General features: G+C 41.1%; 1 protein-coding gene across 2 annotated transcripts in view; it reads left to right on the forward strand.

Moving 5' to 3' along the window:
- GMDS (GDP-mannose 4,6-dehydratase) overlaps positions 1-17231 on the forward strand; it is a 389475-nt gene that overhangs the window by 313652 nt on the left and 58592 nt on the right. For both annotated transcript variants that reach the window (XM_048939102.1, XM_048939103.1), the window contains exon 9: positions 2583-2679. In XM_048939102.1, the coding sequence (XP_048795059.1) occupies positions 2583-2679 (97 nt within the window). The remainder of the gene's footprint in view (positions 1-2582; positions 2680-17231) is intronic.

Here is a 17231-nt window from a genome sequence, read left to right on the forward strand (position 1 = left end):
ATAGTGATTTGCAGATACAAAATTAGCTTTAAATTTAATGGAAATCCAGAGTGCAAAAGTTCTTGAATTCTATGGAAACTTATGTGGCTGCTGATTGGTGTGCAGCCCCCCAGCAGTGGGCTGGCAGTGGTCTCGCTGTAGAGGCTCATTGCCTTCAGGCTCCAGGACCGACCTTCTGTCAAAAGCCTACAGCTGCCTGAAAGCTCTGGGCTCCACCACCAGCTGGGATCTGCTCCCCAATCTCCTTGAATTTAGCACAGCCCTGATGAGACAAACATCCTTTAATTCTGGCCCCATTGCATTTCTCCCAAAGTACACAAGGCTGTTTTCTTGCCCACTTGGAGCAGACAACTCAGTAGTCCATGTGGCTGGATCTATCTAAAACCACAACAATGTGAGGATTCCCCATGCCTCTTCGACCTCACTCGTGCTTCAGAATAGTCTGGCATTACATTTCCCAGACAATAATTCTGACTGCAACTTGGCTACAAATTAAGGGATGTGTTGGTGTTTTTTTTCCCCTTTTCTTAGAAGAGGAGAGGGGGAACTGCTCAACTAACTGAATGCCTTGCTCCTGGTGTCAGGTTGGCTCAGCATTATCCCTTTTATCAGCAGTATGGTGTCCCAGCTGTGAGCATAGAGGTGCCAGGAGTAATTAAAAGTGTTGCTATCGAGTTCTACTTTGTTCACAATGAGAAGCACTTTTTTCCCTGTGAACTTTTCACATTGCTGGGCTGAACAAAATGGGTGGAGTTTTCTTCTGAAGTTATTTCTATTGTTATATAACTTTGATAGTGACAGTAAATGAGTCTTTACTGGCTCGGTTGAGCCTTCTGGAGACTGTTGGGTGTTAAATGGAGTTCTCTGCTCAGTGACCTCCAACAGCAACTGATGTCTCCTGATCTAAGCACTTCCTGTTGTTTTACTGGTGGCGGTTGGTTTTCTATTAAGCTCATTTGAGTCCTGCACATTTTTACCCTCTGCCCTTTAAAGGGAGGGACTAATGTTAGTTTTGGCTTCTGAATGGAAACTTTACAGTGCAGGCTTCAAAAAAGCAATGGTGAAAGAGAAAGAAATAAAAATTAAATTATAAATCATCTTTAGTGTCATGCCAAGACTATCTACAGCCAACTTTACCGTGGCTATTATCTATTGGAAATTATTTTGATATTAAGTGTTTGCAATCATCCTACAGGCTTTGCTTGACATCCAAAAGGCATGAGTTTTGCTTAAAAAAAAATGGGTTTTTGATCTAAAATGATTTAAAAACTAGCAATAATGCATATTTGGTATTTCCTTCTGCCTTTTGGTATTTTAACCTTCATGGGTACACAGAGGTCACATTTGCAAACTCTCCTCCATGGCCCTTAGGGCTAGAAACTCAAAAATGAAGGCTGAAATTGTCAAAGAATTAAATTCTTCTGGGAGCCTGGAGGAGAGGGCAGGGGAACAAAGGAAAATCAAATCTGTGACAAAATCCCAAGGACTGGTGGCACAGTTAATAAGAGAAAGGCAAGGGGCAATTGTCTGTCATTGATGGTGACTGAAGCTAAATAGTCTAAATCACAGTGCTGAATCATATTATGTATATTTTACTTGAATACAAAATGTAAAGAATTTCATCAGTGTTTTTGTGCCGGGCTGGCTCAGAGTCCCATGGTATATTCAGAGGCTGAGGATAGGGCTTCAGTCATAACTCTGCATTCTGTACATTCAGTGAATTGGTTTTGAGATATCAGTGTATGTTCCTAAATGTTTCATCCACAAAACATTTGTTTTGGGAGGGAGCATTGTCCTCACGCTTCCTGGCTTCAGTCTGCCCCTTCAAAGGCAGAGCCACTCACCCATCAAACTGTGCCTCTTTGGCTGCCCAAAATTTTTGCCCAGAACAGTTGCTACCCAAATAGCCCAGTATGCAACCAGATCACATAAATTACAGCAAGTTTCAGGCTGTTCAACACATATGAAAATAATTTAGACAAAGGAGCTGACTGTAATCTCACAGGTATTGAGTACTGTTTACGGTACATGTATTTGGTGCGCCGTGTTGAGCTAAGACTGAAAATTCAAGAATTGTTTTTGTTTTGCTTTTCCTGGTTAGACAAAAATTAGATTATGCAGCTTAATGCTATTCAAACAGAGCTCCTCTTCCATAAAATTAACAGATTAAGGTGTTCCTGAAACTGCTGGCCAAAATACGAGAATTAAAAATATTTTAAGAACCATTTTAAACAACTTTGAACCAATCCACAAATGAAAAGGTTCACTGTCATATTTATTTGAAGATACATGAAACGTTCTGAAATTGGGAAGTTTTATTTTCCCTTCGCATTATGTGTTTAATTTGGAAGTCCTGTATTTTAGACCTTCCACTGATTCAAAAACCAAAACAAAGAGACTTCAAAAGCCATTGTTGCTACATTCAAGTCTAAACTCTGCCTTTGTTCCTGTAGCTAATGAGTTTATACTGTCCTGCAGGGAGAATTGACACCAGCCTCAAGTAAATGAAAGCAGGCCAAATGTTGGTAAGATCAGAGCACTAAAGTAATTATGGGTTGATTAAATGTTTATCTTCTTTACAGGTGGGAAGGAAAGAATGAAAATGAAGTTGGGCGATGCAAAGAGACTGGCAAGATTCATGTGACAGTCAATCACAAGTACTACAGACCAACTGAAGTGGTAAGAAAATGCCCTCTCTTAGCTTTGCAAATGAATAATCCAATCACTCAGCCAATAAATTGCTGCATTTGGCCAGCAGTCTGTGAAAACGGCTTAATTGCACTCCTACTGCTAGCTTTTAGAGCTCTAAATTAGCCTGCTTGCTGGCCCCCTCAACGCCAGCTACCTGGGAGCAAGCAGCACTGTAAGAGGCAGCACTGCCAGACATGCTGCTCTGCTTCTGTCACCCTCTCTGAGTGGCAGAGGGGAGGCTTAGCAGGGTGATGTCACCCGTGGGAAACAAAACAAAGTGCAGAACAACTTCTTGTTTCTTTTGGTCCTGAATTCATATGTGGTCAGCTCTCCTCTGGCTACCAGATGGGAAAGCAGAAGAAGGAGGGCACTAATTGGTTTGATTTTTGAAATTCCTCCTTCCGGTTTTCATGACAATGTCTCAGTTCCATCCAGTGTTTGTGCACTGCTCAGCTTAAATCTTGGCAATGAGCTCAGCACAGAAGTGCAGGCATCCTTTTGTGTTTTGCTTTCTTGAGTATTTTGTGGGGTCCTATTTAGTAAACCCTCATTCACCGAAGACATCTTCACCCCTAGGAGTGCCTCAGTGAAGTCTGATAGGTGTGCTCCAATTACCCACTGAGCCTCCTAGGAGAGAAAAAAAAAGTGTACTGCAAACTTGAGCAGGATGGTGGCAGCCTACAGGATGGAGCCTGGTTTCTGGACACAGTGGCCCTGATTGAGTGGTGTGGGTGTGCCCAGGAGAGGATGTTCTGCTCTTCTGGGGATCGGACATTGGCCCTGCCGATGCTGATGCAGCATCGCCTGTCAGTCAGCCTGTTTGAAAGTGCTGGCTTCAGCTCTGTGATAGTGTGCCGAGCATGTTTGTCTTGAGACAGGTTGCAAGGAGGGATTGGGGAGCTGCATGCGTTGAAGTGGACTTGGGTTCTGAAGAGGGAATTCAGATGGGAGTAGAGACTTCAGTGCTGTGCAGAAAAGGGCTTGGTTCATGTACCAAAATTAAGCCCTAGTATGTTGTTAAGAGCTGTCCATCATTCTGCACTTTGGTAAGGTATCAGGACGATAAGGACACAAAGACAAAAGGACTTGCCAAACAGGAAAAGGACACTTGACCCAACAAGTCTGTGCTTTGTGAGAGCCACTTTCCTGCTTTGTCATACTGACAGGTACCTTTGCTTCAGTATCCACTGGTAGCTGTTCTGGAGCCCTCACCGTAGTTCCACCTTATTCACATCCTCAGACTTCTGCTGAAATAGAGTTGCCTACAGTCTTCTATTTGTCTTTATTGGTCTGTTTTTGGGACACAATTTCCGGATTTTACATTCAGCTCGCAAGCTCATGCTTGTCCATTTTGGGACAGTACGTAACAGAGGTTCTTCAGGAATGTTTGTGCAATTGCTAATGGGTCCACATATGAACACAAGAAAGGATAAGAAGCACAAAAATTATTTTTGAAGTATCATTGTCTTAAGGAATATGCAGATGAGCTGTTGGCAAATTCCTATGTGAATAGAGACAAAGCAGAACCTATCAGAAGTTGTGATGAGCTTGTTGGAGGATACAGAATTGTTATTTGTTGGTGTATCTTTGGTTTAGTTCCAAGCCAGCTTAACCTGTTCGGATTTACAGCGTTTTATTTCACTTCTTACATAAATTAAATCTGTAGTATCTACATAGTCAGAAACTGCAAGGCATGTGTGTTCAGGTAGTTTAGGCAAGACTACTGATTTGTGACATGAAGGAGAAGGGACACCAACTGTGAAATCCTCATTATGTCTTTTTTACTGGAATCCTGTGAAACATGGGAAACATGGAGCTGAATTTTTTTAAAAACATCTAAAGAGACTGAAAAATAAGGGTTATTCTTGACTGGCAACAACAGACTGGTTTCTGAACAGTTCTTTATGATTGTATGCTGACCACATTTCTTGAACAGTGTTGTCAATCATGTAGCTTCTGAAGAGAGATTTCTTTGGCAATATTTCTCCCATGGGAAGCAGTGGAGATACTCAATCTGCTTATAACTTTCATTTAATTTACTTGATACAAAGAAAGTCCAGCCTAGACCCTAAAGTATGCAAGTTTCTCAAAGGTGGTAAGATTCAGAGCTAAGTAGTTCTTGAGCCTGTTTCATCCACATGGAAGAGTGGAGCAGGGCTGTTCCAGGACTTGCAGCTGTTGGTTTGAGTGCCATGGTTCTTGGCAATTAGCCTGGCATCTACTTCTTGGAACCAAGTTTTTACATAGGAAAATGTAGACAATCTCAGGATGGCTATCCAGAGTTGCTTTCTTCTCCCTTTTTAATATACATTACAGAATTATTTCTGTTCTTTATCAAAAGAAAGCAAACCTCTCTATTTCAGTCAGGGAGACACGGCAGCGCAAATCCAAAATGCCAGATCCAAATCTAATCCGTTCCCAGAAACAAAGTAAATGCCATGAGAGAGCCAAAATGGACTGACAGCACATGTCCCTTCCCACTATCCTCAGCAAGGCTACAGAAGTCAAGAAAGCCTCAGGTTGACATTTTCATGGGAGGCTTAGCCAGATCAGTTAACAGGAATTCTGCTGTTGAATCCTAGCTGATGCAGAAAATCTGATGCTTAGATTCTCATGTCTTATTTGGAAACGTTTCTGTCTGTCTCTCTAAAATTTAATGCAGTATTCTGGAAAGTGAAAATAAATATCATTTAATCTTGTATACAGTCAGTTCTGACAGTGCCAATACATTCATTTGAAAACATATTTGTTTTCTTAGTTAGCGATCCCTGGGGTCAAGGCCTCCCATTGAAAAGCTTAGCTGTACCGAAGAGGAAACCTTGAAATGTGAGACTGTCTTCTGGTCAAACTAAGTAGACCCTTTGAATGGCTTGACTCTAAATCTCTTCACTCTGCTTTTGACTGCTTTGTAGCCCCTGATATTTACTGGCCTTGGGAATTCTTCCTGTTAATTCCTCTAATGCCTGTCTCTCTCTTTCATTTCTTCTTTCTTTCTGACTACAAACCTATTGCTGTCATTTCTTTCAGCCTGAATCGTATTCCTAACAGTATTCTTTTTGGCTTTTCTTTTCCAACTGAATTTGGAGATTATAAACTGCTGCATGGCATGGGAAAATATGTTTACTTTGCCTTTCTTAGAATCAGCAGTTTTCACAGGAGCTTCATCACCAGCTCGCTTTATATACTAAGCTGATGTAGTGTGAAAGATTTTTTCATGTATTTCATAGGTGTATTTAGCACGTGGCTGAGAAGGCTGTACCTTACATTCATTTGCTGCTTTTGATACGTATAGATGTCACTACAGTTTACTCGCCTGTAAAATTTAGATCCTTCAAAAATCACCTCACCAAACTTTTATGATTTTATTACAATCAGAATACTCAAATAGCAGGTAGGCAACTGGAGTCTATACTTGGAGTCAAATAACATTCTTGCTTTGCATAAAAAGCAAAAAAAAAATTTCTTTTTAATTTAATGAAATTATGAAATTCTGTGAGCCATCCAATTCAGTTGGAAACAAGCAACCCTGCAGCACAGCGTGCTGGAAGCATCCCATCTCTCAGTCCCTGAAGTTGGGTGATTTGTAGAGAACTTGAGCCTGTCTTTAGTTTTTCTTATCTTTCAGCAAGATAATTAGTGTTAACTTGCTGTTCTTTCTTCCATCTTACTTACATATATTGGGAGGAAAAAAAACAACAAAAAAAGATCTCAAAACGAGCAACAGGAAAATGATACTTGAAGAATTCAAGTGTGATGGTCAAGCAGGTATTTCTCTCCAAGAATTCCAGTCATCGCTTCTAATGAATTTAAGTATGTTGACATGCTTTAGTAAAATTGCTTCTAGTATTTTGATATAGCAGATAGTGAGCTAAAAATTTTTACTGGTGTCTGTTTCATTTTTTTGCCCTTTACTTCTACAATGAAGATCAACCCCATGTCTCAATGGTGCATCCTGTTATCAGAGAATTTAAGATGTACATGTCTCAGTTAGGAATTTAATTAATTCTACCTTAATTTTTTTAAGGGAAAAAAATGTTCCAAGAAACCTTCAATCATATGAAAGTGTTGGGTTTTTAATCTGTATCTAATACTTTGCTGGTGTTACAGGGAATCTTTCTCCTCCTTTCCCACCTGTTTCTGTAGGTGTCCTACAGCTTTCTTAGGGTGAGGGCTGTAGCTTATATTCATTCATCATGATTGTTATGGACTGACATGGCTGTAATTCTGAGGATGTACATACATCAATGCAAATTTCCTTCCTTTATGCAAGTCCTAGAAGCTCTGTCACAATGTGATGCAAATGTTTAAGCATTCATATGGCCTCTTATTATTATTCTTCAAAGAAAAACGAGTATGCTAACTTCTTCCTTTTGTTATATGCCCTAAGCAATTAAGCATTTTTCTCCCAGTCCTTCTTAGCACTGATATAAATGAAACTCCATGCAATGCTCAGCAGAAAAATTCTTAGCAGCAAAATGTCCAAGGATGCTTTGTCCTCTTGGGATTGTATCGTTCAAACTGCTCTAACTTTAAGAAGTTCCATATCCCTCCATACCAGGTTGCTTACTTCTCAAAGGATGGCTTGTTGTATCCAAATATCTACAGAAGTTCCCGTAAAGAGAAATTTGCCAGATTCTCTCTGTATTGCTTGTGCTAAACTTTATATCTTTACTTAACTACAGTTGGCCCCAGTTGCCCTTTTTTTCTCTTCGGAATTAAGCAGAACAGCTTTAAATTTCAGTCTCTTAGATGTTTTTAAAAAATTCAGCTCCATGTTTCCCATGTTTCACAGGATTCCAGTAAAAAAATTCCTTGGGGTATATCACATTTTCCCAAAGTCAGCTTTCTTAAAGTCAAAAACATTTCTGAGCTCCATCTGAGTGTTTCTGCCGTGAAGAGCATTTAGGATCTCATTTAGGATGAAACTATGATCACAAAGCTCTGACTGCCACACGCTTCCACTTCAGTTTCCATACAGCTTCATTTCCTACTCTTGACTTCAGAGCAGCCGTGCCTGTAAACTGTTCAGATGTTCATATGAGGAAACATGTGCTTCCCTTCCTCAAGGATCTTTATGCTCATCTGAGTCAATATGTGGACTGTATTAATACTCACAAAAATGAAGTGGGAGTATTCAAGGAAGAATAATCTTCAGATGGTTTTCCTGTCAATTTTCCTCAGTAGCAGCCAGGTGAAGGAGTTGCTAGTTGCCATAACTCTGACAGTCTTCTCCTGCATTTGATTGTTCTTTTTTTCTTGCTATGAAAATGCATGTCAACGTCTGAAAACTACTGCCTTGGTAAATGATTACCTCTGATGTCCTTAATTCTCCTCCAAGCTGGCTTTGCTGCTATGTCAGTCAAAATACTTATATCATTCCTTGCTTCAGACTCAACATTATCTCCGTGTTCCTTTGCTACGCTCTTCCTTTTCTTTGTCTCTCCTGCTAATAAAGCCCATGGTAGATTTTTTTTTTTTTTTTTTTTTTTTGGCTTTAGCTACAGGCCTTATGTACCAGGCCTTTCAGAGGTATCTCTGAAAACACACGTCAAATTCAGCCAAGTAAAATAATGATTAATAAGAACTTCTCTCTGTGTGGCCTCTCCAAGGCACTAAGCACTTAACATACTTCAAATGCTTCTCAACGAGCATGAGAAAGAAGTAGAAAGTAGTATTGCTGCATTTCTGCTTGTGGCCCACAAGTATGGCAGGGGAGATGGGCTGTGCTATATGAGGGCATTAGGGGAGAGCTAGTGGCACTATGCTTGGCACAGAAGCTGCCATCTTTGGTGAAGGCATTCTTCCATGGGAATCACACTACTTCTTTGTCTCATCCTGACTTTGCTTTTGTTAGCAGTGCCTTGAAAGACAGGAGGATCACTTTTGCTCTCAGGTTTTCCCCTCAGTAGGTCATCTGAGAACCTAATTGGATTTATGACCAGCCTTGCTTGCTTACCTGTTTAATTCCTTGCAAAGAGCTAGCGGGAGCCCTACTGTACCTCCTTTCTTTTGGGAGCAGCTACCTCTGATACTCCCCTCCAACGCTCCCACACACATTTCTGACTTTTCACTTCATAACTAGCTCATTACATCAGTATTAAACAGCCGCATCCAGTAAAGGAATCCCTCTGGACACTTCTCTTTGCAGTCCTTTACTCAGTTGCTTCTCTTTGCGTCATCCTGCTCCTCCTCTGCTGTGCCTCCAACTAAATATTTCTCTGGCAACTTCTACAGCTGGCTCTGTTCCCCCTCTTCCTTCACCACCTCTTTCCCTGCTGTCATTCCTGAGGTTTTGAAGCCAGCCATGTGTCATCTGTGACCTTCACATCTTCAATGATCTTCCTGAGAACATCAGCGTGTCTCTGAGTCTGCTCTCTGATCTCCTAATGCCACAACTATCCCGCAAGAGTAGCCAGGGGAAGAGGGTGACTTTACCTCCTGGGGTCTGAGTTGGAATGGCTTTGCACTCTGGCTGCTGTGCCATATGTGCATTTACAAGATCTGTAGTTTTTCTTCAGAAATATTGGACTGAAGAAATGAAAATGAAATCTGTGACTGACTTTGGGCAAAGCAATTTTCCACTGTGGGTAGGTGAAGAGATTGCAATCCCATTGAAAAGCTTGCGCAAAGATAAAGCTGTCATCCAGGCAGAAGGGTTGGTGGTTTTAATTCATTGCTCATTTTTCTAAATGATGCTGACACATAGCAATTAGTGGCAATCTTGGATGTGACAGATCCAGGCTCAACTCCCGAAAACAGACTTTTAAATTAAACTTAGTTGACTGGAGGATTAAGACTGAGGGAGAGGTGAATGAGGATAGAAGGCTGTTTAGTCCTTAATTAGGTCCTGATTCAGCCAAGCATCCAAGCAAGTGCTTCACTTCAAGGGCATGAATACATAATAGGGATAGTTTCCATACTTGGAGCTATGGGCATGCTTACGTGCGTTGCTGCATCTTAATGTGAAGTAAAGCAACTCATCTGTGATGGGAACTAAGATGGTCAGAACAAATGGTTGTGGGAACTAGGGAAGTGCCAGATGATTATTCTTGTTTGCCTACCCCATGGTCCATGAGCACAATACTCAGGTACTGAAATACTTTCTTTAGCCAGATTCTCTTAGGATGGCTTTGCAGGCAAGAAGGAATGAGACCAAGTTCATTTAGTTTGAATCAACTGCTCCTGCAATGGTGTTTCCTGCCTGTAATTCTTCTTTGCCTTTCTGACAGTAGGGGGTCTTAATACCACCTCTTCACTTATTCATGCTTATTCATGCACAGAAAGTCTCTCTTTATCTCACCTCTTATCCCTTTGCCTCCCCCTTCCCTTGGACTGCCATTTGGCCTCCTCCTCCCCCTTTTTATCTCTGTCTGTTGTCTTGCCTTGTTTTCTTATCACCGCCTATCCCATGCCTGTCTCACACAAACACTCCCTGTGCTCCAGCAGCTGTTGTGGGAAATGCAGAGCCCCTGAAGGGAAGTCACAGAGGTGGGAGAAAGCCTGGAACGGACAAAAGTCACAGCAGAAGTCCAGGCTCAGGCAGCACCAAAGACACATTTGTCACAACTGCTGAATATTCCATCCCAGCACTGGTTCCCACTACCTGCAGCCTTTTACCTACAGCCCTTCCCCATTTCTTGTGTGAAGCTAGATGCTCCAAAGAGCTAAACTATGGTTCAGACCACGTTTTGGAGTGCCCAGTGTTGTGGGTGAGACTCGAGGTCTGGTGGAGGACTCAGCAGAAATCTGTTCCCACCAGGGCTTTCCAAAGACCTTGATGTCAGAGGTGATTGAGGTCACATACAGACCTGGTTGCCTGTTGGCATGCAGAAGTGGAAGCATGTCTGAAGATCTGTCTCCCTGTAAGAAGCATTTTATGTTATTTTACAATGGGATTTTAAAAGTAAAAGTCAAGCAATATGTTAATAATACTGCTGACATTGCGACTGTGGTTCCCACCGTGTTGTAACCTTCTAAGTATGCTCTGCCAACACATTTGCAATGGTTTTAGAGTGGCAGCACAGCACCATAAATGACATGATTTATATGACAATAAAAATGGCTTTTGAATACAGCGGATATGAGACAGAGGTGAGGTTTCCTCCAGCAAATGTGAATTAGACTCCTTTCTCTCCAATTTCTCCAGCATTTTCAAGAGCTTGCCTGCTGTATGCTGTTTCATTTTATGGGTGAGTGGGTGCACAAAGGAAGAGAACAGCCACAGACTTCTAGTGTGTTTCATCCAAGAAGCCACAAGATGACTTTAGTGCCGTAAAATAGCTTCTGCTAAGTTTGAGTCAGCAGATGTCTTGACATCAGCCTTTTCAATATTGTCTTCCAGTCAGCATAGCTGTCCCCAGCCTGGATATGCTGTGGCATATGATAGTTTTGTCTATTTGAAGGATGGTTCTTCAAGCTACCAATTCCCAATATCCACCTCCTATAGAATGTGTGTCACCATTGCTTTCTTGTTGCTGAAGTTGTTATCATAAAATCACAGAATCACTGAGGTTGGAAAAGACTTCTAAGATCATCTAGTCCAAATGTCTAGATTTGGAGGGGAGGGAAGGGGAGGGGAGAGAAGGAAAAAACAGGTTTTCAGTTATTTCTAATGCAAACTTAATATTCAAGGAAAGTACTTTTTTCTGAACGTAATCGGGCTTGTTTCATATAGATCCTAGAGGTCATCTGTCTCACAAAAAATCCACATGAAGTTTTTGTTTAGACTCTTCTATTTCCTTCACTATTAGCAGTTTCTCTCAGAGGAGCAAATGGTTGGCAGAAAGTGGAGGCTTGGAACTGGTTGTTTACAAAATAAACAAACCTTCACTTTTCCCCTCCGTCACTTTTGGAGTCATCATTTGTAAATTAACAACTTTGTGATGGAGGCATGACAAGGTGGGACCTCTGTTACTGTTGCCACCCTGTGATGATGATGCTAATCAGTGCTGAACCACCTTCCCTATCCTCTTGTCTTGTTCCATATTAAAAACCTGTAGTGATGATGTTGCCCTTGTCAAAACTTGAAGGATTTTACATTCTGTATTACTTTTAAATATCTCCCGCTCCTTTAAATATCCCTGCCCCCTCCCTGGAGGTGTTCAAGGCCAGGCTGGATGGGGCTTTGAGCAACCTGGTCTAGTGAGAGGTGTCCTTGCCTATAGCAGGGGGTTGGAACTAGATGATCTTACAGATCCCTTCCAACCCTAACTGTTCTATTTCTATCATTCTTAATACTTCTCTAGTGTTTAAGAATAGCTTGTGTGACTGAGTTGCAGGGGAAACTGAGCCTGGTGGGTCTAAGCAACCTTTTAAATTTTGTTGTTGAATAAAATGCTAGAAAATGAACTTTTTGGCACAAGTATCTACTGTAGTTAGCATGAACCAGGAAACAGATCTTCGTGCCCATCTTGGATGCTCCCCAGATTGTCTGATACCCCAGCTGGATGGGTGAAACAGGAGACAGTATTTATCTGCAAGGCGGGAGGGACTTAAACATTAAAAAGCTTTATGCCTAGGATTAGCTGGAATTTTTGCTCATTCCTCACATATAGAGTCTGAGCTCACCAAAGCAGACAATATGAAAAATATTAACAGGATTCAAGGAGACATTAGTAATAGATTAAGAGTGTATGCCTCCCCTGCAAGACTTTTTTTGCTTGTGTTTTTTTTTCCTTTCAGACAGAAGAGTCTGAAGGTGAGTAGGTGAAGTCAATTTTAATAATTCACAGACAATAATACATCTATTTCTCCCTTGACAGAGCTAGTGTTTAAACTACTGGTATTGCCTGGCATGACATAAAACAGGATCAGTCACTCATCCCTTTGAAACATCTAACCGGGCTTCATTTAAATTTCTTCCTTCCAGCCTTGGCAGTGCATTTTAATAGTATTGGTAGAGCTCACAGCTGACTTGTGACTTCAGACTTTATCTGCTGGGTTGTGGTCAGGAACAGAGTATGACAGCACCATTCATCGTCAGCTCTTTCCATGTGCAATGACACAGAAACCTCAGTGCTACAGATAGACATTGAAATCTGAAACAGATTGCTCGACTGCTGAACAGAAATGTCTTTTTAAATGAAATTTTCTTCTCGGAACCTTGATCCGTAATTTTTGAAAACTCTTTTCCCTTCATCCATGCTGCTGAACTGGCGCTACTCCACAGTCATGCTTCATATTGAATAGCTGCAAGGGGAAAGGTGGATTAACGATAATGAAAACAAAAAATGTGTTTTAACACAGGACGCCTGCCTGCTCTTTTTTTTTTTTTTCTTTTTTCTTTTTAACAGTAATCTCTGACAAGTTCATGTTTATAATTCACTACATCTGCTATCGAGTGCTTTGCAGACTTCAGTTTTACAAATTGCTAGATTGGGTGACTAGGAGTTGAATTGCTTTTGTTTTTATTTTTTCTTCTGAGTGACCCATAAAACACTACACTTCCACCTTCCGATTTAGAAAGCAAAAGCATGTATATTAAAGCTTCTTTACAATAACAAAGGCTTCTGACTAAAGCAATTGGCTCCCACTATAGTTTTCCCTTTGATAACAGTTGTAAATTCCTAAGCCTCTAATCTTTGGCAGCATTTCCTTCTTGATCCAAGTTTCTCTTTCCATGCGTTGGGGGAGATTAAAAGGTTGGTTACGAAGGTGAAATAGGAAGCAGAAGAAATGTGAGGTTTTCAGAAAAGCTCAGGTGAGAGTGATATGACCAAGTTTGTTCTGTGAAACAAAGCCTCTGGGGGCCTCTCCTTACAGTTCAGCATCACCACTCATCAGATGTTGTGACATTCACTCCTCACCCTAAACAGTGCTTCTGTAGTGCTAGTGCTTTATGGTTAACAGTCTTTTATCCTCACACAGCTGGCTTAAAGGGCTCGCAGATGACTATCCCGGGTAGTATTTTGGTTTTTCATTACTTTTATTTCTGTGTCTCCTTCCTAAGGTGCTCTGTGAGGAATCTCTGCATTTCATGTATTTGTCAGAGACTTTTTGCAAGTCTCCTGAGCTTCAAATTAAAAAAAAAAAAAAGAATCTTGACTGATGAAGTGAATCTGAAACAGACAGGCAGCTCAGGCACTGTAAACAAAAAGTTGGCATGATTAGGATCTGATTAGCCCTAAAGGTAAGCCACCCACCTGTATCATAACTCCAAAGCTGTGTGGCATAGAGAAAGCAAGGGAAAGCTGGACGCGGGAGTGAAAATGCAGGAAAGCACATTATTCACTATAGTAGAGATTCACAACAGTGAAGACTTATGTGCACTCGAAGAACAGCCAAGGGGAGCTGGTGATGGATGACAGGCACTTTGTGTGCCAGAATGCTCACAAGAAATATTCTTATTTTTGCTTTCTAGTATTAGCAACCACAATTAGTTTTACTTTGGCTTAGCTGCTGGATGGAGTTTTCTTTTTAAAAAGGGCTTAATTAAGTTCTAAAATATGGCTCCGTGAAGGATTTCCTACTCCGGACTAATGCCTGGAACAGTAATCTTTGATACCCTTGGTACCATAGCTTGCTGTGACTGGATGCAAGCACTATGTCTAGCAGCTGCTCAGCTCGGGAATTGCTTGCAGGAGAAGCAGATGTTAAGGACGAGAGCCAGGGGAGAAGACTCTGGGAGGAGCCCGCCACGTGCACAGGTGTGTGAGAGGTGGCAGCTGATGTGCTTGCTGAGATTTTTGCAAGGATCAGCAATTATGTGCCAGAATTCATCACATGAGTATTTTGTAGATTGACACGTAGACAACTGACTGGAAAGTTTTACAACAGCACTGGAACCGCACATCTGCCATTCGTATTTCTGTTACAAGGGCCATACATAAGTTAACATGTAAGTTACAAGGGCCTTGGGTGAGAAGGACAATGTAGAGATGCGGCAAAGCAGTGGGATTCACTGTTCCTTTTCACAGGAGCTGTCAAAGCGGTGAGTGGAAGGGGTTTGCTGAACAGGTATGCCCAGTGGTTAGATCGCCAGTGACTGCTAGAGACAGAACAGGATAAACACATTAGAAGTAAATACAGCCTTAGTTTGTCAATTTTCCCCTTGTTGCTGACTGTTTAATCTGTAAAGCTTCAGGAAGTTGTCCATCAGGTATTCCAGTGCTGTATTTTTAATACCAGGAACTCAGCATGATGCTGTTTGCAGTTGTCTACGAGCAGAACTTCACAAGATGCTGATATACTCAATTTAGCTACTCACATACATTTGGTGATGTGTAGACTTTCTCAGAGGCCCTGTGTAATCAGGCAAGGACAATGCCAGACATTGGCACAATCTGGGAAATGTATCATACCTGTGTCTCTCTTCCAAAAACCTTAAAGGTATTGTTGAAATGGAGGAAGGAACTTTTTAGCACATTCCTATGTGGGAAAATGTTCATTTTTGTTCAGGATTCCAAATGTGTGAATATCCAATTATTATTTTTCTGTTTCCCTTTCATTCATTGATATCGACTGGCCAAATTTTGACCTCCTCCATATCAGTACCATCTAAACATTTATAGTAATCTCTGTAGAGATGCATGTTGAAAACAGGCCTTCATTTTATATAAATTGTTTTAATGTAAGCTATAGATATATTAGAGAAAGAGCTGGATAAGAAAAGGGAGGGTTAGACTTTTCTGTAAGAATACCAGTTTGGACTGTAATGCAAATGGGATGAGACAACTTGACAGTGCACTGGTGGAGGTAAACAGACTCATTTCTGTGGAAGGGGTGTTGACAAGCAGTGATTTTTGGGAAGCCTCCAGACAGAGTCCAGACACTGACTTTAGGGATTTAGGCAATATAAAAATGGTTATTAAAAGGGGGGGGGGGGGGGGGGGGGGGGGGGGGGAAGACATTTACATCAGCTGTGCCTGTGTCTTTGTCTTTTTTTTTTTTAATAGACATTTGTTCTATTAAACATTTCCAGAAACACTTGTACAGTTAAGCTTCACACTGTGAAAAGAACTAATACACTTTTTTTGATAGACTCTTCCTGTGTTGCTTTTCTGTCAAACTGAATATGTTTCAGCTGCTTTATATATAAGGTCTCAAGCCTGATAGAACTCTCATAGACCTGAACTAAAACACTTACACTAAATATCATGGAAGTGACCTTGCATGTTCACATGGCCGTAAGCATGAATATAAAGATGGCTAAGCTGAATTCCAGGCATGCTGACAAAATGGTTTGCTCATGTCCCAGATATTGTCTGTTCTCATCCCCCAAATTCATTGTACTTTTCCCTAATAAGGTGATGCCTTGGGGAGGGGGAGCTTAAAAGCCTTCTGCTGGTTTGCTGCTTCTTTTTCACCCCTTCTCCAAAACATCCCACTGATTGTTGACTCAAAGAAAGCAAACAGACTCCTTGCTATGTAACCTCAAATCCCTCCTGAAAACTCTTTTCTTTGATGTCCACAAAAATCATAATACTACTAATATGTTATAACTTATTGTGCATCGTGGTGAGCGCTGTTGGTTTGTGTTGTTGTATCCTCTTCGTGCCCTGTATCTGTTGTGCCCTGCTTCACATCTGAAGAATGCATGCATGCAGCTTGAGCTAATGAGCTGTGTTGAGTAAAGAAAGCATGCAAGTTAAATTAGCTCATCTGAAATGCTTGTCTGTCACAGTAGCATTAAGGCTTCATGTCATTGTCTAGCTCAGCAATGTGCAGCATGGCCTCGGATTGTGAACTTTTTTTGCTGGCAAAGATCTTCTGGTCCAGGGTTTCAGCAGAAGTAGAACAGGAAGATCCTTGTTGATGGCAGATGTCTTTAGAGACTTGCAATGATCACAGATATATCTTGCTTTAGTTTAGAGGAATGTCTTTGGGATCCTGCTTACTGCATCTATTAAAGTTCTGACCCATAAATGCAGACTTCCATCTGCATGTGAAGGCTGAAGTAAGCAAACCTTCTTCACTGGCTGGATAACAGGACAGCATTTCAGAGTCTTTAGACCCCAGGAACTCATCCTCTTAGTAGAAACTCCTTGGATACCACCTTCAAACATTTTGCTCTGTTTTCACATTAGTACTTTCCACTGTTTGGTGAATCAGTGGAAGCCTGCTCTGAAATGTTAAGCCCTTCCTTCTTTGCATTAGCATTTCAAATTAATGGTCTGCAGTTGCAGACTTACGTATTTGTACTGACACATATTTATTAAGGTCTTGTGTGTGTGCCTGCAGCTTAAAGAAGATCCAAAGAAAATGAGAGTATCTGACATAAGGCCATGATCTCCTCTATCAGCTCATAAGCAAACTTTTACAAATACAACCTGAATTAGGGAAAAAAAATGTTAGACGTTGTCTCCTACCCTGTTTCTTCTCAACATGTTCTTCTGCATAGAGGGACTATTCATCCCTCTTGAAATACATTGTCTTGATATTGATTTCTTGCCCTATCTTTCCATTTTAAGTCACTGTACCATGATCATCTAATCTCATCTAAACCATCTCATTGTATGGCCACTAGTTATTCCAGTATTTTCCTTCTTCCTTCCCCACAATTGCCTGTTATCACTCACTTCTACCTTTTGAAATGTATTTAT

The sequence above is a fragment of the Lagopus muta genome, chromosome 3 (assembly GCF_023343835.1).
Source record: "Lagopus muta isolate bLagMut1 chromosome 3, bLagMut1 primary, whole genome shotgun sequence".
Lineage (NCBI taxonomy): Eukaryota > Metazoa > Chordata > Aves > Galliformes > Phasianidae > Lagopus > Lagopus muta.